The sequence below is a fragment of the Penicillium citrinum genome (assembly GCF_028827155.1).
Source record: "Penicillium citrinum strain IBT 23319 chromosome Unknown utg000004l:1.0-2404223.0:1.0-2405248.0, whole genome shotgun sequence".
In the NCBI taxonomy this organism is placed as follows: domain Eukaryota; kingdom Fungi; phylum Ascomycota; class Eurotiomycetes; order Eurotiales; family Aspergillaceae; genus Penicillium; species Penicillium citrinum.
In genome coordinates, this window is record NW_026622689.1 from 2,376,294 (window position 1) to 2,398,442 (window position 22,149).

General features: G+C 48.6%; 10 protein-coding genes across 10 annotated transcripts; 6 read left to right on the forward strand and 4 right to left on the reverse strand.

Annotated features, from left to right (window-relative positions):
• Positions 1-831: 831 nt before the first annotated feature.
• On the forward strand, positions 832-1,968 carry preB (alpha-factor pheromone receptor STE2; the record flags this gene model as incomplete). The annotated part of the gene is made up of 1 exon (XM_056644768.1): positions 832-1,968. The coding sequence occupies one exon, from the start codon at positions 832-834 to the stop codon at positions 1,966-1,968; it is 1,137 nt and encodes a 378-aa protein (XP_056501582.1).
• An 864-nt stretch (positions 1,969-2,832) lies between these two features.
• Positions 2,833-4,252, reverse strand: N7469_005849 (amphiphysin; the record flags this gene model as incomplete). Its single annotated transcript, XM_056644769.1, has 4 exons — positions 2,833-2,855; positions 2,920-3,235; positions 3,267-3,940; positions 4,069-4,252. 4 exons carry the CDS (start codon positions 4,250-4,252, stop codon positions 2,833-2,835), a joined length of 1,197 nt encoding a protein of 398 aa, XP_056501583.1.
• A 992-nt stretch (positions 4,253-5,244) lies between these two features.
• On the forward strand, positions 5,245-7,003 carry N7469_005850 (IscS subfamily cysteine desulfurase; the record flags this gene model as incomplete). The annotated part of the gene is made up of 2 exons (XM_056644770.1): positions 5,245-6,348; positions 6,581-7,003. The coding sequence occupies 2 exons, from the start codon at positions 5,245-5,247 to the stop codon at positions 7,001-7,003; spliced, it is 1,527 nt and encodes a 508-aa protein (XP_056501584.1).
• A 471-nt stretch (positions 7,004-7,474) lies between these two features.
• On the forward strand, positions 7,475-9,436 carry N7469_005851 (uncharacterized protein; the record flags this gene model as incomplete). The annotated part of the gene is made up of 4 exons (XM_056644771.1): positions 7,475-7,525; positions 7,581-7,689; positions 7,749-7,987; positions 8,060-9,436. The coding sequence occupies 4 exons, from the start codon at positions 7,475-7,477 to the stop codon at positions 9,434-9,436; spliced, it is 1,776 nt and encodes a 591-aa protein (XP_056501585.1).
• Positions 9,437-10,101: 665 nt separating this feature from the next.
• Positions 10,102-11,418, reverse strand: N7469_005852 (uncharacterized protein; the record flags this gene model as incomplete). The annotated part of the gene is made up of 2 exons (XM_056644772.1): positions 10,102-11,300; positions 11,382-11,418. The coding sequence occupies 2 exons, from the start codon at positions 11,416-11,418 to the stop codon at positions 10,102-10,104; spliced, it is 1,236 nt and encodes a 411-aa protein (XP_056501586.1).
• A 2,792-nt stretch (positions 11,419-14,210) lies between these two features.
• On the forward strand, positions 14,211-17,248 carry chsG (chitin synthase class III; the record flags this gene model as incomplete). The annotated part of the gene is made up of 5 exons (XM_056644773.1): positions 14,211-14,288; positions 14,381-14,870; positions 14,950-15,311; positions 15,375-17,054; positions 17,111-17,248. The coding sequence occupies 5 exons, from the start codon at positions 14,211-14,213 to the stop codon at positions 17,246-17,248; spliced, it is 2,748 nt and encodes a 915-aa protein (XP_056501587.1).
• A 668-nt stretch (positions 17,249-17,916) lies between these two features.
• On the forward strand, positions 17,917-18,719 carry N7469_005854 (NEDD8-conjugating protein UBC12; the record flags this gene model as incomplete). Its single annotated transcript, XM_056644774.1, has 4 exons — positions 17,917-17,937; positions 18,007-18,097; positions 18,194-18,483; positions 18,567-18,719. 4 exons carry the CDS (start codon positions 17,917-17,919, stop codon positions 18,717-18,719), a joined length of 555 nt encoding a protein of 184 aa, XP_056501588.1.
• Positions 18,720-19,376: 657 nt separating this feature from the next.
• On the reverse strand, positions 19,377-20,071 carry N7469_005855 (cytochrome c oxidase subunit VIIa; the record flags this gene model as incomplete). Its single annotated transcript, XM_056644775.1, has 5 exons — positions 19,377-19,456; positions 19,533-19,568; positions 19,723-19,765; positions 19,879-19,976; positions 20,044-20,071. 5 exons carry the CDS (start codon positions 20,069-20,071, stop codon positions 19,377-19,379), a joined length of 285 nt encoding a protein of 94 aa, XP_056501589.1.
• A 283-nt stretch (positions 20,072-20,354) lies between these two features.
• Positions 20,355-21,461, forward strand: N7469_005856 (TBP-associated factor 8 family protein; the record flags this gene model as incomplete). The annotated part of the gene is made up of 2 exons (XM_056644776.1): positions 20,355-20,616; positions 20,698-21,461. 2 exons carry the CDS (start codon positions 20,355-20,357, stop codon positions 21,459-21,461), a joined length of 1,026 nt encoding a protein of 341 aa, XP_056501590.1.
• Positions 21,462-21,756: 295 nt separating this feature from the next.
• On the reverse strand, positions 21,757-22,133 carry N7469_005857 (uncharacterized protein; the record flags this gene model as incomplete). Its single annotated transcript, XM_056644777.1, has 2 exons — positions 21,757-21,853; positions 21,916-22,133. The coding sequence occupies 2 exons, from the start codon at positions 22,131-22,133 to the stop codon at positions 21,757-21,759; spliced, it is 315 nt and encodes a 104-aa protein (XP_056501591.1).
• Between the last annotated feature and the right edge of the window lie 16 nt (positions 22,134-22,149).

The window sequence follows — 22,149 nt, forward strand, 5'->3', positions numbered from 1 at the left end:
CTTCTGAAACGCTTGACTCTACTTGGATGATCTCGTTCAGACATTCCTCAGGGCGTAGTGAAATGATAGAATGCTCTCACGCAGGATGAAGGGTCTACTCCTAAATACCTCTAGCTAGAGAGGCCGGGGAGAATAGCCCTAATCTCAACCTCTGCGTATTGTTCCCTCGTCCACCTGTTCCATTTCACTGCAATTCAATCGAGGTCAATCACATTCGTCTCAATCAATTACGGCTTGATTAATCAAATACTGGAAGCATTCTATACCAGTCGCTCGCATTCTCCTAGTACCACGCTCGTACTTCTATCCAATAATCGCAATTCTTGTGATCTACACTCAAAGAGTAGTTCCCCCATCACCAGACATAGTTCTCGGCCTTCAAATCTAGATCTGTTCTTTAAATTCAAAAATAAACTCTACCAAATCACTAGCCATTGTGAACTGCATCTCAAATCAACTGGGTGAGATTGTCTTGACGTTCTGTGGCGTTGTACCTTTTCTTTGTCTCGGTCCCTTAGTATTGTTCTTCCCGCCTTTCCGATTGTTCTTCCCCCCCGAACTTCAATCCAACTTCACTTCTTCCACTCCAAAATTTGTTATGCGTCTCTCGCATCTTGAATTCGATCCTATTGTTTGTTTCGGCTACTTCATCATGTCACATTCTAGGCTTCCCCCTGAGTCAGGGTATTCTGTCACATCGCATTTCCCAGATCTCCTTGGATACTTGAACCTCTTATACAGATCAATCTGAATTCCCATCTTGCCTCGATCGTCAAGCATCATCCATTTCTTCATCTTCAATTCCTACTCAACAAGGTCAACTTGCAAATCATGTCGACTGTCGATCTCAGTGCCAATTTCGATCCTTACGAACAGCCGATCACCATCTTGAATAGAGATGGCTCAATTGTCACAGTGGCCCTGAGCGATATTGACACCTATGTCCAGTACAATGTACGCGTGTGCATCAACTATGGCTCTCAACTTGGCGCTTCCATCGTGCTCTTCGTCATTCTTCTTCTGCTCACGCAACGAGAAAAGCGTGGGTCGTCGGTGTTCTTGATCAATGCTTTAGCCTTGCTGTTCAACATCATCCGCTTGGTCTTCCAGACCGTCCACTTCGACACCGGGTTCGAAAGAGTCTATCCCTACTTCACTTATGACTATTCATCCGTGGAAACTGGAGCTTATGTTGTTTCCATCTTCTCAACTATCTTCAGTACTCTGCTCGTCATCTGTATCGAAATCTCGTTAATGATCCAGACCCAGGTGGTCTGCTCAACTTTGCGTCGGCGATACCGCGTGGTCCTCACCGGAGCATCTTCCCTGGTCGCCCTTGTATCGATTGGCTTTCGCTGCGGGTGGATGGTAATGAACTGTGTCTATATCATGCGCGTGGCCTATATGGAGGCTATCTGGTGGCTTGAGAGTGCTACCAACATCACCATTACCATCAGCATCTGTTTCTTCTGCGCCGTCTTCGTCACAAAGCTAGGCTTTGCCATCCGGCAACGGAAGCGGCTAGGGGTTCGTGAATTCGGTCCGATGAAGGTCATCTTTATCTGTGGATGCCAGACACTCACCATCCCAGCCATCTTTTCGATTATCCAATACCTGGTTGTCGTTCCGGAGCTGAATTCGAACATCCTCACTTTGGTCACTATCTCCCTGCCCCTCTCGTCTATTTGGGCTGGCGCCGCTCTTGACAATCGTGGTACGAATTCAGCTACTTCTCCGCGTCGCAATCTATGGAGAAGTCTTGCATTCGGCGTAGAGACCACTCTCAAGGGAACACTGCCAAGCAAACAAATGTCCTCATCGATGACCCCCAGCAGTGCAGCGGAGACTCTCTGCTATGCTGATCAGCCTACAAGCAAGCCCCCACAGGACTCCGAGGCTCCCTTTGGCATTGCCATTGAGCATGATATTTCTATCAACAGCATTCGCCGGGATCACTCCATCGTTTGATTTGCTAATTTCCCTTTCCTTACTCCCAACTCATCTCACATTGTCGAGTTTAACAATTGGCATGTGATTATTTTTTTCATTTTGTCTATTCACTTTGTGTCTCCAGTGCTAGCATTATTCTCGACTCTTGTGCTAAATGTATTCTTTCGCGTGCCTTATCCTTATTTCACTCACTCATTTTGCTTCTTTTCTTTTATCTTATGATCGAAAGTCACAATATCTGCCAGCGCTGTACCGGTCACCACCACCACCGAGACAAGCAAGAAATGAAGTCAATTTTGTCTAGTCTAACTGGTCAATAAGACCACTTTGCCTTGAGAGCTCCATTACCTCCTCTAGTCGTACCATAGTTGGAATTATCATCTCGCCCGCTATCCGTTTACCATGATCTATGTCAGCTTTGATCGTATACTTTAATTCCAACCCTCCATATTGAATCAACGACTTACTCGGACGCTGATTGCCCTGGGATTTCAAGCCGTGGGATATAATCCGACCTACAGGATCGCTCGTGGAGTCTATCAACTCGCAGCATTTCGTATATGATCTTATTGTCCTTCCAAGGACAATAAAATCCACAAGGTGAGAATTGACAAGTCCAGTGAAGTAAGATATGAAAAAAAGGTTGGTAATTCTAAGAAGAATGCATTGAGAGCTCAGCTGATTATACTGTAACGTTGCAAGGCCCTCTGCATGGAAATGATGTCGCGTCGACAATTACCAATTTCATAAGGTCTGAGCAAGTAAAGAAACGAAGGTTATTTACACGTGGAACGCTCTATGTATACCAATATGCACCGTGGGCAGGCATGAAAATGACAGAAAGGCATAAGAAAAGAGAAAGGAAAAGGAGGCAGTAAAGTGCTACTGCAATTGCACATAGTTGGCTGGAAATCAAAAGTTAGTGAGTTTCCTCAGTCAGGGACAGGAAAATATAAGATTCAAACTTACCTGGAAATTGACCCTCCCGCCCATCGATTCGCCCGGTCCACCATTCATTTGTGTTGTCGGTTCGTTGCACAATCTCGATCACATCACCGGCTGAAAATCCAAGGTCGCCATGTGCTTGGGCTTCATAGTCGTACAAGGCAGTTACACGTTCGACTGGCTTGCTCAGGTGAGCGGGCTTGGCCCTTGGGGGAGGAGGAGCGGGTTTGCTCTTGGCCGCTGCGGAGAAGCTTCCTGTTGGGCTGGGAGTGGCTGCAGCGGAGGAGTAAGGCGGAGGGGGGGTTCTCATCGGCCGTAGAGGATGACCGGCCACGTCCGGCTTTGCTTTCGGCAGCCTTAAGGGAGCTCACCTTAGACCCAGAACGGCCGAGGCCCTTGGTCTTAAAGTGAACAATCATAAGCGCCTCTGCGCGTTCCTGCACATCACCTCGCTTCTGCTCAAAGGCTTCTTCCACATCGAGTTTGAGGTTGAAGTAACCAATGTCCAACGCTTGCATCTTCTCATGCAGGGTGTAGAATACATTAAGTTGCATGTAATAGAAAGATTGGAAAAGCGGGCGGATGAACTCCGCCTCGAGAGTGAACAACTTGGGCAATTCCTCCTTCAGCAAGTCATTATAGTAGTTAAACTCCTGAGTAGCTTGTTCGACTTCGTTCTCAGCTTTGTAGAGTGCCTTTTCGTCTTTAATGTTCTTGTCTTTCTTATCTTGGAGCTTCTTCAAGGAGGCATTGTGACGGTCAAAGTCGAGCTTTTTGTGGTCGCGTTTCACGGCGACCTTGCGGATCACTTTGATCACCTCAAGCAGCTGATCGGCCGGGCTAATCACGCGACTCTCGATCATCTCGAGTTCGGGAGACAGCGCCTCCTGCAGGTCGCGTACGATTGCCTCATAGTCCTCACAGGCCTGAATACCTTCGGGATTGCCTTCGAATTGGTAAGAGTTGGGATCGGATGCACGGCCGGAGATGGGTTTGTATAGCTCGGCAATTGCTTTGGAGAATTCGATTTGGTGGCTCAACATTCCTGTGGGGGGAAGGGAAAAATTCAGTCAGCAACGTTTTTCACTCCTTCGGTCTTCCCCTCCGTTGTGGCTGAAGAGTCTGCTAAAGGGGTTTTCTCTGGGTCTCGGAGCTATCGGGATGAGTATATACCGTTGATCGCGTCAAAATATTTCTTGGATTCATCGTGTAGCTTCTTGGTCTCCTTCTCAAGTTCCTGGAAGCGGCGCTCGGCATCACTGTAGACCGCATCCTTGCTATGTTCGCCGATATTGAACTTGACTTTGAATTGCTGCGGGGCCCGCGCAATACTTTTCTGGAAACCCTTGAAACTCATGTCGGGATGTAATTGGGAAGAGGTGTGAGAGGGAAGAACACAAGACACCAAGAGAAAGAGGAAGAAGAGGGAGAAGAAGAGAGAGAAGATGCCAAGGACAGCAGAAAGCAGGCGGGGGAAGGAAAGCCCCAAGGGAAGATTTGGCTATGACATAAGACTCCGTGGCTGTGCTGTGGCTATTTAGCAGCCTAATACAGTATACAACACATACATAGTACAGTATATAAGTAATTATGGTATAGGAGGATTCATTATTATTCATGTGTAGCTGTAAAACTATCAAGTAAATACTGTATATAGAGATATATTACATATCAAAGCACAAATATGGAAAACATGTAAAATATGAAAAATATTCATACGCTCTGCTCTCGCCAGCCCTACCCGAGTTGATTTAAGATCGACAGCTGAGCAGTTCGACTCCGGATTAGGTGAGATCGCCCCACGCAGGAACGATAACTACGTTGCATTCACAGTGCCCAGTATTTAGTAGACTAGCGAATATTTACTTAATAAACTCTGTATGTAGTAGTTATATACTATGTAACATGCATAGTTATCAGCTCCGAAAGAATTCTAGTCGGTGAAATTCAAGTTAGGTAACTTGAATTTTGTGGTGAATAGTTCATTGATACGACTCAATATATATAGTCGCCTGACTAGTAATATATAATTCTACGCAAGAAAACAAATGGCCAAGAACTAAGCAGAGGAACCACAGCCAGTCCACCACTTTTTCGTTTCCCAATATAAAGTCACAGCACTGCGAGCTAACACCATTTATGAAAATGTCAGAAATTAAATTGCTATCTTATGTATTCTACATACTTAACAGACATGGTTACTAATCGCGCTGCTGTCCTCGGAGAACATCTTCTCCGCCCGCCCGATCGGGAAATTGCCGAAAATACGAACCCGCAGTTCCCTCCCCCCCCCGGACGGGACTTCTTCTCCTTCCATCTTTCATCCATCACAGAAAAAAAAAGATCATCATGTCTTCTGCTGCTCCCGCTGCCTGGAGACACGCTTCCCGCGTCTGTCAGCGACGTCTGCCTACCCGCGGTGCTTGGACTGGCCCTCGCCAGGTCCTTGCCACCCGCGGCGCTCGCTCTTATGTCACCGAGACCAAGGCCGGCCAAGCTCAGGTCAATGTCGATACCGCCATCAAGGAAGAGCAAAAGTCATTCATGAAGCAGGCTGGTATGACTCCTCAAAGTGTTGAAGTGCCTGGCACCCAAACTTCCGGTGATGCTGCCATGAGCCCATCCGCCGGAATCCTCAAACAAGCCACCGTCATGGATCAGGGCACACGTCCTATCTACCTCGATATGCAGGCCACTACCCCCTTGGATCCCCGCGTTCTCGATGCCATGCTTCCTTTCCTCACCGGTATTTACGGAAACCCGCACTCGCGCACGCACGCCTATGGATGGGAGTCGGAGAAGGCTGTCGAGCAGGCCCGTGAGCACCTCGCCAACCTGATTGGGGCCGACCCCAAGGAGATCATCTTCACCAGCGGTGCCACTGAGAGTAACAACATGAGTTTGAAGGGTGTGGCTCGCTTTTTTGGTCGTTCGGGCAAGAAGAAGCACATCATCACAACCCAAACCGAGCACAAGTGTGTACTAGACAGCTGCCGACACTTGCAGGATGAAGGTTTCGAAGTGACCTACCTACCCGTCCAGAACAACGGTCTCATTCGTATGGAAGATCTTGAGGCGGCTATTCGCCCCGATACTGCTATTGTCAGTGTTATGGCCGTCAACAACGAAATTGGTGTCATTCAGCCCATGGAGGAGATCGGTCGTCTTTGCCGCTCCAAGAAGGTCTTCTTCCACACCGATGGTGCTCAGGCCGTGGGAAAGATTCCTCTTGATGTGAACAAACTGAACATTGATTTGATGTCCATCTCGAGTCACAAGATCTACGGCCCTAAGGGTATTGGAGCATGCTACGTCCGCCGTCGTCCTCGTGTCCGTCTGGATCCTATCATCACTGGCGGTGGCCAGGAAAGAGGCCTGCGCAGTGGAACTCTTGCTCCTCACCTGATTGTTGGTTTTGGAGAGGCTTGCCGCCTCGCCTCGCAAGATATGGACGTGAGTGGCACACCCCCCCCTCCTTTTTTTTACCCCCTCCCCCATTCTTCACAAGATGCCTTCATGATTATGCACTGCTCAAGTTTGGAAGAGATCCATGGACGGTAGCTTTATTCCCTCCGGGAATTTGTCCGGGGTCGTTGACGCCGACGCAGGGGTAATGATCTGGCTGTTCTTGACCCTAAACCTCGCAAGTCCCTTGAAAACTTTCGCTAATTGATCATTTCTTTAGTACGATACTAAGCACATTGAGCGTCTCTCCAAGCGCCTCTCCGAAGGCCTGCTGGCCATGGAACACACTACTCTGAATGGCGACCCCAAGGCCCACTATCCAGGCTGTGTTAACATCTCATTTGCCTACATTGAGGGCGAGTCTCTCCTTATGGCTTTGAAGGACATTGCTCTGTCCTCGGGTAGTGCTTGTACCTCTGCCTCGCTCGAGCCCAGCTACGTTCTGCGCGCTCTGGGCAGCAGTGATGAGAGTGCTCACAGCAGTATTCGTTTCGGTATTGGACGATTCACCAGCGATGCGGAGATCGACTATGTGCTCAAGGCTGTCAAGGAACGCGTGCAGTTCCTGCGTGAGCTGAGCCCGCTGTGGGAGTTGGTACAGGAGGGTATTGACCTCAACACGATCGAGTGGAGCCAACACTGATCTGTTTCTTTTTCTTCTGCATGTTTATTTCCCGGCATTCTTTGATATCGCTGGAGATTAAAAATAATTCTCCCTCGGGAACGGCGTTGAGTCTAGTGTAACAACAATTCGATGTACAGAATGCAAATACTCCTTTCATTAATCATGATATTCAATGTACAATTATTAGTAGTTAAATAGTTCAATATGTAGTACTAGATACATACTTATGTCAATATTATTGTGCCTTGGCATGATTGAACAGCAGAAATATCAACATCATGATCAATTTAAAGAATTGAAATAAAAGCTATTGTTAATATCCTACTATTCTACTCGAGTGTTTACACTTATTGAATGTAATATTGTCCACTATGTTCATTCGCCAAGACGTTGCGGGGAAGATGCGGAGGACTGACAACCTTCCAAGTTGATCGCGGGACCTCCTCTTTGCATCTCTCCAACTTCAAGTTGACTCTTTCCCCCTCCATCATGGCGGTCCCCCAGCGGACGCTCACCTGGCTCTATTCGGTGCTGACGAAGGTTGTTCCCACTTGAACTCAGCCTCGTAGCTATTATCTGGCTAACCTTCTCCCAGGATCACTACGACCCCAAACAGACCTACCATGATCCTAATCGCACCTATCACGATGTCGCCAATGCGCTCGCTCAGTACCCTTCACTCTCACCTCGTACTGATGTATATAGTAAGCCGTGTATCTCAATGCGGTCGATCAGCTCAATACCCTAATCTCTTTTCTCCCAGCTTACGAAAACGGGTTCTCGGCCTTGCTCCTTCACCTCGTGGGCACGCTGCCCGTCGTGTTCCGTGGCTCGACGTATCGATTTCCTATCACACTGTGGATTCCAAATACCTATCCACAAGAACCGCCGATGGTATATGTCACTCCAACACAGGAGATGACTGTTCGTGTAGGGCAACATGTTACGCTGGAGGGGCGGGTGTATCACCACTATCTAGCGCATTGGGCCGAGGCATGGGATGTGAGTTCATAACTCCCCTACAGCTTGGCACCCACGAGAACAGCACTGACTTTATTCTGGAATTGTCTACAGAGATCAACGATTGTTGATCTTCTCTCGATCCTTCGCGAGGTCTTCGCCAAGGAACCCCCGGTCCGATATCGACAGCAGATGGCCCCTCCACCTCAAGCGCAGCAAACGCAAACCCCACCACCTTTACCTCCATTACCTCCGGGGGTGGGCTCTTCTACAACAGCAAATCAACAGCAGAATATTTCCACTGCAGTAAATACCCCACCGCAGCTGCCACCAAAAGTTGGGCCAAGCAATGAAGCTCAACAGCGGCCGGCGCAACCCGCAGAACGATATCAATCTCCTCCACATCTTCCACCTCTTCCACCGAAGCAAAATGATCCAAGCGGAAGTATAAGCCCAGGAGCCAGAGCGCATCATTTCCCTGCACGGCCTTCCATTTCACAAACAATCGCCCGGCCAGCTGCTCAATTGCCACATAGCATCGCAACAGACAACAGAACGAACAGTGGACCAGTTAGTCCAGGTGCTGGTTTCTCTTCGCAGGCACCTTTCCACCAAGTAGGACCAACTGCTCTTCAGAATATACCACAGCAGCAGCAGCATCACCACCAATACCCTCCTCACCAACCCCAATTCCAAACAGGACAGGCTCGATATGAGACCCCTCATCATCCACCACAACAGCTACCATCAGCTGATCCTCCATATCCTCAGCATTCCCCCTATCCACAAGGCTATTCACGGCCTCCACCAGCTGTACCAGCTCCAAAGAAAGAAGCGCCAGACCTTCTCACCTCTCCATTCGAACTCGAACTCCCGTCCTTTGCGCCCGCAGGACCAGCGCCTCCGATCCCACCTAATCCAGAGAAGGATGCTCTACTTCATGCCGTATCGAAGACACTCGCGGAGACTCTGCAAGCTCACGCCATGCAGTCCGATACGGCAGCGCAATCGCTCGTCTCGCAATCACGATCCCTCCATGCAGCCATGGCGACACTACAGGGCGAAGTGACTGCTCTGAATTCGCTCCACGCATCTCTCCAATCCAACACTGCCATCTTGCAACAGTCTATTCATCGCGCTGACGCTACAATTGCGGATGCACAAATCCGCTCTGCATCAGCCGCAGCTTCGGCTCCCGCTTCAACGCCATCGACTTCAGCCGCGGCTGGTTTGCCAGATCCACAGTCAGGCCTCCCGCCCATCGATGAGGTTCTTGTGGCGCCCACGGTGGTAGGCAAACAACTATATGATCTAGTCGCAGAGGAACAGGGATTACAACATGCCTTATATGCTCTACAGGCGGCACTGGTTCGCGGGGTGATTGGTGTAGACTCCTGGTCTCGACATACACGCGGTCTTGCCCGTGAAGCATTTCTTAAGCGAGCGCTCATTCGTAAGATTGGGCATGGTATGGGGTTAGAGGAGGCTTGATGAGGAATAGAGATGGCTTGACATGATTACTCCACGATACCCTCTAGATAATATATTTTGGCGGTGGGTAATGCCGATTTAAATATTGGAGAATAGTTGGGGAGGGCCTGTAGAGCAACACTCGCTCTATGATGCCAACGTGTTGGAAGATAATTCGATTGATTGAAGTTGATAGATCATGTTGACTCGATACTATTGAGTTTACTACAGAATATATAATGTCGATCGGATGAGTCTGGCCCAACCTTGGCATTGGAACGGGAGACCGCTGCATCGGAATATATATCTAGTAACTAACATTTGTACATGGATGTACATATTAGAAGGTTCTCGTGCATCCAAGTCTCAATCAGTGGAAATTCTAGTACTCTATTGTAAGTAAAAATTTACTAATAAAGATATAAAGTGATTGGAAGAAAATATGTTGAATTGGTTCATCAAAGAGAGTTTGATGTGACTGCTCCGACTTCGCAAGTGCCATCTCGCTGTACAAAGCACCCACGACCAACAAACCGACGCCGAATAGATATATCAAGTTGGAATCATACGTACAACGAAGAGAGAAGAAAAAAGTGACAGAGAGGAAAGAGGGAAAATAAATAAAAAAGAAAATAATTCAAACCAGAAGACCCCATGCGCCCCATCGGTTTCGAGATGGTAAGTGATTATTTCACTTCATTCGCATCCGAGAATGGACTTTGGACACGAGGTGGCGGCGTCCGTCGGGGGCTGAGGCTTTCTGTCTCGGCACCTGCTTGGTCGTGGAAAGGTCCATTGCCTCTAGATGGTTCTTCGCTTGTGGTGGCGGTCTTGGCTACCGTTGAATGAGACGGGGACGAGGGCCGTGTGTCTTCTTCGTCTTCTTCATCGGATGAGTTATCGAAAGTGGAGGTTTGGTGGTCGAATGATTGACTGTTGGCTCCCGAGCCAGCCGCAGCAGAGGTCAAGTGTTCCTTCTTGGAGCTATCGTCTGGGGAACCCTGACTGTCCTTCTTCTTGACCGAGGCACCACGAACCATTACGGGTTTGGCAACGACCTGACGGGCGACGATTGAACTATTGCCCTTCATGGCCTCTGCCTTGGCTAGTTGTGATTGTGTGATGGCAGGAACGGCGGGGGCATCCTTGGGTGTGATCATGACAGGGACTGGCTGTGTCGGAGTGCTATTATCTTGGTCGGGTGAAGTGTTGTGAACACTGACAATATTCGCCCGAGAGCGAGAGATCTGCTGAGCGGGAACAGCACTGACAATGGCGTCATTGCGATAGATGGTGGTTGCAACACTGCTTCGAAGGGTGGGAGAAATGCTCTGATGGCCAGTGGTGGTCGTCCAGGAGGAGTCACGCAGGTCCCCGGGCATAAAGAAGTGTTGATCGGGAGCGGCACCGGGCAGTGGAGGCACTGGTGGGACCAAGGAGGCTGGGGTCTCAGGCGGGGAGCGGTTGGTCACACCAGGGATATAGGCGATCTGAATGACGTTGGAGGCACGGGTGAGGACGGTGGACGCAATCGAGTTGGTAGACTTGCGCTCGTCTCGGGCGGCTGCGAAGTTGTTGTTCTTTTCGGCACCATCTTGGTTGCGACGCTTTCGGATCACAAACCACCAAATGAGAAAGAGAAGAATCGCGATCGCAGCCACACCACCCACGACACCACCAGCGATGGCACCAACATTGGTACCACCACCGGAGTCACTAGGGGCGGATGAGCTACTCCCATTATCGATACATTTGGTCTCAGAGCAGGTGTCGCAGGTCTGGCTGGTCATGGTACAGATTTGACCAGAAGGACAAGAGGGACAACTGGGGGCGGGTCCACATGACTTGCAGCGCTTGAACAGGGAGTTGGCTGGGGAGAAGCCCGCTATGAGATTGACAGGTGAGCGACTTGACTTCAATGGGATCGAGAGAGAAGAGTAGGGGGAAGGGCTTGATAGAATCTTACCGAGGGGTGAAGACGAGAGATCCAGGGAGTCAAGCATTATGAAGAGAGGGGGAGAGAAAGAGGGTAGGAGGGACAAAAGATGATATGATGAGATATGATCGTAATGTATCAACGGGGTCAAGGTGAGAGGGGGAAGGCGAGATTCTAGATTTGAGGCGACCGGTCAACGGTGCAGCGAAGGAAGAGAGGACGAGAAGAGTCGCGAGACGAAAGGTTGTAAGGATTCAAAAGAGTGTGGGAGGCTTTGATGGGCGTCCAAAGAAGTCGTGAGCGTCAACGCTTGTCGTGAGAGATAGTTGAAAGAACAATTGAGACAATGGAAGTAGAGAAATCTAAAGAATTGGGAGAATAACGAATGTGGGATCCAATCACGGGAAGTGAGGGATCATGTTGATGGAGACGAGGGTCGTCTAGGTTGAAGGTGGAGAGAGAGAGAGATGAAGGTTGAAGGTTGTAAGTGGAAGTGGAAGTGGAAAGGGAGATGAAACGAGATGAGGAGCAGGGGGTCCGTGTCACACAAGTAGAGAGGTACACAATACACGGTACACCAGGTAGTACAAGTATACATTAATATTACCCTACGTATACAGTATTAGAATAAAATATATCAGAATATTTTATTACAGTGTGGATTAGTTACAATACTGTATGCTTAATCAGAATGATCCTTGCATCTCCATCTCCCTTTTCTGTTCATGCTGTCTCCTTTGTTCAACCCTGCATGTATGTATCTATTGTTATGTATTTGTACATTGAGGCACGAGTGTTTTGCGTGGCAGTGGGGAAATGGCTGGCCAATCATGTACCGAGTGTGCCTGGACCTGGTCTGGACTCGGAGAAATAATCGGGCCGGGAAATTAAGCTGACCTAATATTACAAACAGTGCAAACATTCACAGCCAGAGAAAGTACCCAACGGCAATCAGTAGGGCAGTACGGAAGTACATACACACTCACTGTGAACAGAGGAAGGTTGGAGAACGGATATGGGGGAATATTGGAGTATCAAAAACACTTCCGCTATACTCTGTCGAGGAGAATGGTAACAAATGTACTTTCAGGGCCTCCTACTCGATCAGTCTAGCGGTGGACTAGTGCGACAGCCTGAGACATTGGGGGCGCAGCCACCAGCCACGAGCCCCACGCTGAAAGAGTGCCGTACGGAGAGAACATAGTGGAGTGGACAGAGAACAGTGGACAGTGGAACAAGAGGAGGTCGAGGATTACTATACTCTGCATACGGAGTACATATGAAGTACTCGACCACTCAGCCCTAGCTGGAGGTAAAAGTGGACTATGGTGGACTAGGGCCAGTGGATTGACAATTCATCAAACTAAGGTTGACTGACGAGGGTCTCACCGCTGATCGCTGATCCTGACTCAGTTGACCGTTGGATTATACATCCGGAGCGACTCCATTCAGAAATTGTACAGAGTACTCCGTACCCAGAGATGAAAAGTTAGAAAGAGGATGAGAAGATCAAGCGAGATATGTCGGGATGGCTGGGGTCCCTGGAATTGCCCTATCTACCTACAATGTACTAACTAGTATGTACATTTACAGTATTCAGGGTCATTGCATGAATCTGCAGGGCACAGTCTTCATCTACACAACCACCGTCTGGAGACATACCAAGGGGTGGAATGTGGAATGCAGGAACAACACCGCACAACACCACAAGATGAACAACTTCATATTTACATACTGTATACTATGTATGTGCTCTCTTTTCATAAGGTGATACAGAATCTGCATATAGGTTAGTTAGTACATACATACATACATACATACATAGTTACATAGTTACAGGTTCTAATCACCCTGAGTGCAGAATTAACCGTTTCACCAGGGTTTGATTTTGGGCTCGGGTGGTAGCGTGCTGGAGGTTTAGACGGACTCCACTTGTTGGTCTTGTCCAGTCAGAATTGAGCGCGAAGAGGGTCAAAAGTGGACAATCTGGAGAAGCTGGGAAGAAAATAGTCCAGTCGATCACGAGCCAAATTTAGTCAATTTGAAAAATTCAACCATTCAATCCAAGCATATTGAGATGAGTATACTCTTTGTATACTCCTAGTCAAGAACATCCGAATAATCGGACTACATAACAGCTCATTCCAGCTGAATCAACTACATAGTACAGTCAACTCGAGTACTATGGATGTACACAACTGTACATACTGTACATCAATCAAGAAATACCCGGCCAATCGATCTCCCATGCCACTCCTAGGGGATCGGGGAATGTGTATGGTTGCATAGGAGCATCCAACCAACTCCAGCTGCTAACGTATTGTTATGATTCTTCTAATTCTACCTGTCTAATTGTTATTGTCGTCTCTCGTAAAGGGGAAAACTAAAACGAAAAAAAAAGAAACGACTAAACCCTGAAGAGACTAGAGAAATTGTTCCTATTTTTGCCCCCAGTCTAAGCAAATACGATCTCGCTCTAGTCTCACTTTTGTCTTCCTCCTTTTTTTTTTTCCTAATTTTTTATTTCATTTTTATTTTTAATTTTTTTGGACAGTTCAAACGCCTCCCTTTCTCATCGCCAACCCCCTCTCACTCTCGTGTCTCTCTCTCTCCCCTCTTCAACTCCTTTCTTTTCTCTACTCTTTCTCTCCACTATTCCCCTCCCCAAAACAATCCCTTCGAGGCTCAATCCCTTCAACTTTCTTCTCCCTTTCAACACTTGCGGCCCACTGCTCTTGTCATTCACTTGTGTGGCCCTGGTGGCTTGAACCTCACGTTTGTTTGTGTCTTGTCAATACCCCTTCCCCCTCGTTCATCGGATCCCCCTTTCGTGCTCTTTTATCATCCCACTTGCGCATCATGGCCTACTCAGGCTCTGGCGCACACTCGCCGAACTACGATGATGCTCATCGTATACAAGATGTTCCAAACTCGCAGGTATGCATAATCCCGAAAGCCTGCACCAAATCTCACATTTCCATGAATGTGCTGGCTGACCCTGTGGGTTTTTTTTTGTTCTGTGTTATTAGTATGGTCAAGACGATGATGCCGCGCGGGGACTTTTGTCCCATCAACAACAGGGTCCCTTTGCGACACCCTTTGACGACCCTCACTCCCGGGGTGTCTCCCCCGTTCGCCCTGCCTCCGGTTACAGCTTGACCGAAACTTATGCTACCGACTCGACACCTGCGTACCAAGATCCTTATTCGGGGTCCACTTACTCGGGTAACTCCGAGAGCCCAGCTGCCGCCTTTGGAGTGCCTGGCCGTGTCGCCTCCCCTTATGCTCGGAGTGAAACGTCTTCCACAGAGGCCTGGCGCCAGCGCCAGGCGCCTGGTGGTCCCGAGGGCGGTGGCGGCGGTGGAGGTCTTCGCCGATATGCCACTCGTAAGGTTAAGCTGGTTCAGGGTTCGGTTCTCAGCGTCGACTACCCCGTGCCAAGTGCTATTCAAAATGCTATTCAAGCCAAGTACCGCAATGATCTGGAGGGTGGCAGCGAGGAGTTCACCCACATGAGATGTAAGTGGGAGAGGGAGCACCGATTGCCCTCTTGAGAGAATAACCGAATCAAGACCAATGCATTGACATATCGCTACAGACACCGCGGCAACCTGCGATCCAAACGAATTCACCCTTCACAATGGTTACAATTTGCGACCCGCAATGTATAACCGTCATACCGAACTGTTGATCGCCATCACCTACTATAACGAAGATAAAGTGTTGACTGCGCGTACCCTCCATGGTGTGATGCAAAACATTCGCGATATCGTTAACTTGAAAAAGTCCGAATTTTGGAACAAAGGTGGACCCGCCTGGCAAAAGATTGTCGTCGCGTTGGTCTTTGACGGTATTGACCCCTGTGACAAGGACACACTTGATGTTCTGGCCACTATTGGTATCTACCAAGATGGTGTCATGAAACGTGATGTCGACGGCAAGGAGACTGTGGCACATATTGTATGTTGGAGCAGGACCAAACCAACATTGATCAAAACGTGCGAAGACTAACAAAGTCAACAGTTTGAATATACTACTCAGCTTTCCGTAACGCCAGGCCAGCAGCTCATTCGTCCGACAGATGATGGCCCCAGCACCCTGCCACCTGTGCAAATGATGTTCTGTTTGAAGCAGAAGAACAGCAAGAAGATCAACTCTCACCGTTGGCTCTTCAATGCCTTTGGTCGTATCCTGAACCCCGAAGTCTGCATTCTGCTTGATGCTGGAACCAAGCCTGGTCACAAATCACTCCTTGCCCTTTGGGAGGGATTCTATAACGATAAAGATCTCGGTGGTGCTTGTGGTGAAATCCACGCCATGCTGGGTAAGGGCTGGCGCAATCTTGTCAATCCTCTTGTGGCGGCTCAAAACTTCGAATACAAGATCAGTAACATCCTGGACAAACCGCTGGAATCTTCTTTTGGTTATGTTTCTGTGTTGCCTGGTGCTTTCTCAGCTTATCGTTTCCGTGCAATCATGGGACGTCCGTTAGAACAGTATTTCCACGGAGATCACACATTATCGAAACAGCTGGGCAAAAAGGGTATTGAAGGTATGAACATCTTCAAGAAGAATATGTTCTTGGCCGAGGACAGAATTCTGTGTTTCGAACTGGTCGCCAAGGCCGGCTCTAAATGGCATTTGTCGTACGTCAAAGCCTCAAAGGGTGAAACTGATGTCCCTGAGGGTGCGGCCGAATTCATTTCGCAACGTCGTCGTTGGTTGAACGGTTCCTTTGCGGCTGGTATTTATTCCTTGATGCACTTCGGCCGTATGTACAAGAGTGGCCACAACATTGTGCGCATGTTCTTCCTGCATATTCAATTGCTCTACAACATGTTCCAGACTTTCCTCTCGTGGTTCTCTCTTGCCTCGTACTGGTTGACCACGACCGTCATTATTGATCTTGTCGGCACGCCCAGCGACAGCAACAAACATACTGCGTTCCCTTTTGGCAAGGAGGCAACTCCTATCATCAACACCATCATCAAGTACGTGTATTTGGGTTTCCTGCTGCTCCAATTTATTCTCGCCCTCGGAAACAGACCCAAGGGTTCCAAGTTCTCCTACCTGGCCTCTTTCGTCGTCTTTGGTCTCATCCAACTGTACATCGTCGTCGACTCCATTTACCTGGTCGTTCGCGCATTCAGTGGTGGTGCACCCATGGACTTCACCACCGATGAGGGCCTCGGCGCATTCCTCAAATCATTCTTCGGCTCTTCTGGCGCGGGAATTATTATCATTGCGCTGGCAGCTACCTTTGGTCTCTACTTTGTTGCTTCCTTCATGTATGCCGATCCTTGGCACATGTTCACTTCCTTCCCTCAGTACCTCGTGCTTCAATCGTCGTATATCAACATTCTGAATGTTTATGCGTTCAGCAACTGGCACGATGTCTCCTGGGGTACCAAGGGATCTGACAAGGCCGATGCTCTTCCCTCTGCGAAGACCACAAAGGACGAAGGCAGTAAAGACGCCGTCATCGAGGAAATCGACAAACCGCAGGCGGATATCGATAGCCAGTTTGAGGCCACTGTCAAGCGTGCTTTGACCCCGTTCGTTGCGCCTGTCGAGCATGAGGAGAAATCCCTGGAAGACTCCTATAAGAGTTTCCGTACTCGCCTTGTCACCTTCTGGATTTTCAGCAACGCCTTCATGGCGGTCTGCATTACTAGCGAATCTGTCGATAAGTTTGGCTTCACCGTATGTTCATCCCATCGCCCCGTTTTTGCCTACTATGTTACTAACGATATCTTCAGAATACCTCCACCGACCGTACCGCGCGTTTCTTCCAGGCTCTTCTGTGGTCTAACGCTGCGATGGCGCTCTTCCGTTTCATCGGTTGCTGTTGGTTCCTGGGTCGCACTGGTATCAAGTGCTGCTTTGCCCGTCGCTAAACGCCATAGCATTCAGTCCTTCCTTAATTTTCTCACGAACTGTTCTCTCGCATATCCTGTTTCCTTACTTGTCTTCCCTTCTCATTCTATTTCCCTAAATCATTTTATTTTATTGCCATATGTATTCTAACCAAAGATGCCCAAACTTGTTCTCTTATTCTATTTTGTCATGCCATTAGTGTTTTGCACGGCACAGAGTTGATCCTTAACCTGAAACCCGTCTTTTGTCCGGATAGCGATGCAAAGGGATGCATTCGGGGCGCAATGAATTTTGTCAGATCTCAAATCTGGAGTCTCAACTAAAGTTTCACCTTGAGTATAAAAATGTGATTATCAATTGGTACCAAATTAAATCTCGACTGAGCGAATCCGTAGATGATAACCGTAGATGCTAACTATGAAGTACGTCATTTGATGCCTGCCTTAGCCGCTTGAAAGGCGCAACCGCAGCCGCAGCCGCAACCGCGCAACTTGGACCCCGCAAGAACTTCTCTTTCTCTTTCGCTTTCCTCCCTTCAAGCACCTACGACGACCCCTGCAATACCGACTCTTTGTCTAGTTGAATCTAGGCCTACGGAAAATATTCTCCGACAAAGGACGACTTATACCCCTCATTTCTTTGTCTTGCAAGTTGTGCCACCAAGGTGGGGTGGTAATCCTGAGCCAAGATGCTAAAGATCTGGTCGATGGTATGGCTGCCCCTTGAATAGGACTATGGTTAATCGCATAACGTCCTTTTATTCTAACTTGGCTGCCAGAAACAACAACAGCAGCAGGCTGAAAATGCCGAAGGCGCTGCGGGCAAGAAAAAGAAGAAGGTCACCGCTGCACAGTTGCGAGTACAACGAGGTGCGTTCTCCCTGCCTTTCGAGATGAACAGTTCTCGACCATTCAAATGACGCTCTTTGCAAGACCGTTGCTAACCATGTATACCTTCAAAATCAGACCTCCAAGAGCTGACCCTCGGCAACACGATGAAGATGTCCTTCCCTAACCCCGACGATATCCTGAATTTCACCTTGTCTATCGAACCAGACGAGGGCATGTATAAGGGTGGTGTATTCCATTTCAACTTTACGGTCAACCAGAACTTCCCCCATGACCCGCCTAAGGTCAAGTGCACTCAAAAGATCTACCATCCGAACATCGATCTGGAGGGTAATGTGTGCCTGAATATCCTGCGTGAAGACTGGAAGCCTGTATTGAACTTGAATGCGGTGATTGTGGGAATGCAGGTTCGTATCTACCTACGTCTTTCCTTATGGCCCAACAAGGTCCGCGAGTTGAAACAAGCCTAACTAACACCACACTGCCATAGTTTCTCTTCCTCGAGCCCAATGCATCCGATCCTCTAAACAAAGAAGCCGCGGAAGACCTCCGAACAAATCGGGATGGCTTCAAACGCAACGTACGATCGTCCATGGCCGGCGGGTCCGTCCGTGGTGTCTCGTTCGAAAAGGTACTAAAATAGAACTGATACCTGGACCTGCGGCTGGGCAGGATTGGATTTGAAATCTGGCTTCTCTTGAAGAAAAGAGCATGGTTTAGGTGGCTGGCATGAAGGAATGAGATTATGATGATCTACGGCTCGACATGGAAAGGGATCGCATCCAGAATTCAGACCCGGGAGGGAGTTTTGAGTACATATACCGGCGTAATCAGCGTTTGAATTCGATAGATCATGAAACAATTCAATAGTCGCAAGGACATACGACCATATAGTAGCGGAGTGCAACCTTGGTAGTCCTAGTCAAGCTATAAGAGAGGAATACTGGGAAGAGGAAGACAGAAAGGAACTACGAGCTCGGATGAAGGCAAACAATGAGTTCAAAAGGAAATTACCCGTAACCAGAGGGTGGAATACTTTAAATCAAATCTTGGAAAAACACATTGTTCACAAATGTATATGTACAATCGATTGCCCAGTCATGCACGCCTCGACATGACCAATAAAGTATAACTTGCCTCAAGGCGGGCTAAGGCCTACTGAGAGCGACATTGAATCAATGAACATATTGTTTGATTTGTTGGCTTTGGAGAACAAAAGTTGCTTGACATAGAGAACATTGTGCCGACAGGCGAGAGTAAAGACAGTCGAGGCGAGGTAAGGAGACTAGCAGCGAGGGATTTAATCGCGCTGAGCGGCGCGCTCCTGCTCGAGACGAGCGTAGTAGGCGTCGCGCTCACGGACACGGGGAAGGTGGAAGCCTGAACAAGAAGAAGAGTTAGGGATGGATGAGGGTGGATGAATGGAGATTCAATATGAGGGTATCTTGTTACGTACCGTACCACCAGAGGTAGCCGAAGGTGGTACCGAAACCTGGTTAATGAAAGGTCCTGATCAGTTATATGATTCTCTAATATTCGATTATATCATTCCCAATATCATTCTGCCATGCGATCACAGAATACCCGGGACATCTCCCGCTCGTCCATGAATCATGCCACTCGTAACTTGGGCGTCAGTCACTCACCGAAAGCGGTGCTCAGGTCCAGAACCAGACCACGGCGGAGCATCTATGAAAGAACATCAGGTTAGTTACTTGTCTGGTAACAGGCATTCAGGACAATCCGGCGAGCCCGACCAGCCCGATCGGGGTAACTCGGTTGCAATGAGAAGGGGGACGTACGCCGGTGATGGGGGGGGGATAGCGGCAGGCATTGTAACGGATGAACAGTGTCAATCGATTTTCGACGTAACACTTAATCGAATCGGACAGTATGTGACCTGCCTTGGTGGTTGTGGGGTGGAAGTGGAGGGGGAGGAGAAAAGAAGAGAGCGAAGTCGCGGGCACCACGAGAAGTTGAGGTTGAAGCTTTCATAAGCGAATGCCGGATTGGTCGAGGATGGGCCAATATGGACTGCACGTCGTACACTTAGAATGTATAGAGTAATTGAATGAATCTGGGTATTATTTATGGTCACTACTGTCTACTACAATCGATATTACTATTTCTTTTACTTCTTGTCTTATAATTCTTTAACTTCTCCTTCTGCGCCTCTTCCACTTGTTCTCGCCTCAGGTGTCAATACATCCACGTGACTTCTCCCCCCCCAATCAACAAGCTCCGTCGCATTCAAACCCGACTTCAACATCATTCGGCCATGGCGTCGTCGGGCCTTCCAATGAAGCGCAGCTCTTCTGAACAAGAAGCTGCAGATGTCAAGCGACCGAAACAACACTATCATCATCACCACCGCCTACAAGAGCCTGTGACCCTCCCGTTGGCGACCGAGCCTGCTTTACAGGATGACGGCAACATTGACCATCTAATGAATCGCTCGATCGGACAGCTTCTTAGAGATGCCGGGTTCGAGCTGGCAGACCCAACAGCTATGTCGAGCTTCAGAAGTGCGGCGGAAGAGCGTATGTGTTGAAATCCAACAGTAACATTGTATTTCGTTTCATTAGGAAAGATTTAACTGACTCAAATCGACTTGTTTGCAGACCTCTTACGACTTTCATCATACGTTCGCCAGTCAATGCTATCATCTCGTCGCGTCCAACCTATTCCTCACGATTTTGAGCATGCCCTCAAGTGTGGTCGTCTTTCCCCCGATGATCTGAAGCCCTACATCAAAGCTCCCCCATCATCCTCTCATATCCCCGCCCTCCTACCATCACCACCACCCGAAGATGAAGTGTCCCGAAAACTGCCATTTCTGAATGCCCTCAGAGTTGAAGAGAGCGAATCGAACCGATCATACGTTCCAAGTCACTTTCCGGACTTTCCCAGCAAGCATACGTATGCTGCCACAGCAGTTTTCACAGAGAGAGATAGCGATCCTAGGAAGATCCGAGAACGGGCAGCTGAAGATGGACGACATGGTGAAGAGGCTTTGCGCAAATTGGCCAGTGCCGCATTCCGCGACAATCCGATCAGCTCCAGTAGCCGAGATAAAAAGCTCTGGGGCCGCCGGCCCGAGAGCATGGAAACAATGTTTGAGAGGACGGTTAAAGGACTCGCGAAGAAATTGTCAAAGGACTCACATGGACATTCGGCGCTTGGTGCTACGATGAGCTCTGCAATGGAAATCGATTCAGGGCCTCCGGCTGATCCAGATACCAAAGCGAGGTCGAAAGTGTCATGGAATCTGGAGATGGGCCCTATCGTCAACTGCGAGCGGGATTTCTGGCGGCGAAACACTTCAACGAGGAATGTGGAGGAAAAGATGCTCAAACCGACTGCCAGCGCCGAGCTTCCCAGTTGACGGTACTGCAGGCTGAAGCAATATATGGCCGTGGGGACGATGTAAGACTATTATCATTGGCGTTCTTCGGGTTTTGTTTATCTTTCTTGTTGGGTTTCGCTTTCATGGTTGGCGCTTGGTTGCACGTTTCGGAGTCGTTCTTGAGGAGATACCCCATGGCAGTCTGTACTATGATAATAATTGAATTTAAGACCGTTCTATCGTACATCACCTCATACATGTAAATCGAACAACCCCCAATAATGACCGTAAACTCCACCCAATGCAACAATTATGCTCTATATAACCCCATGTTTCAAGAATTTGCCACTCCATGTGCTTGTTTATTCATTTCCTCTGCCTGTCTAAGAGGTTCCCAAGATGTTGTCTCAACCGTAAGGCCGCCGGCGCAGCTATCGCAAATGAATCAGTCCGACGTCTCGAGTAGTTGTTCATTCTGTCACCAAGCACTCACCGTCGGAATAATCGGACAACTGGCTTGCACACAATCACACCTGGTTTCGGAATCTCTTCTTGTGGTGGATTACAGGAGTATTGGAGCATCTCGAGAAGTTGGCACTCTTTCAACTTGACTTCGGGGCCTTTGCGGCGTTTATCTTGGAAATTGCGTTTGATCGTATTAACATGGTCGGGCAGAGTATCTGCAGAGAAACAAGGGACTAGAGGTGCCATCTTCGAAGTGTCAAAT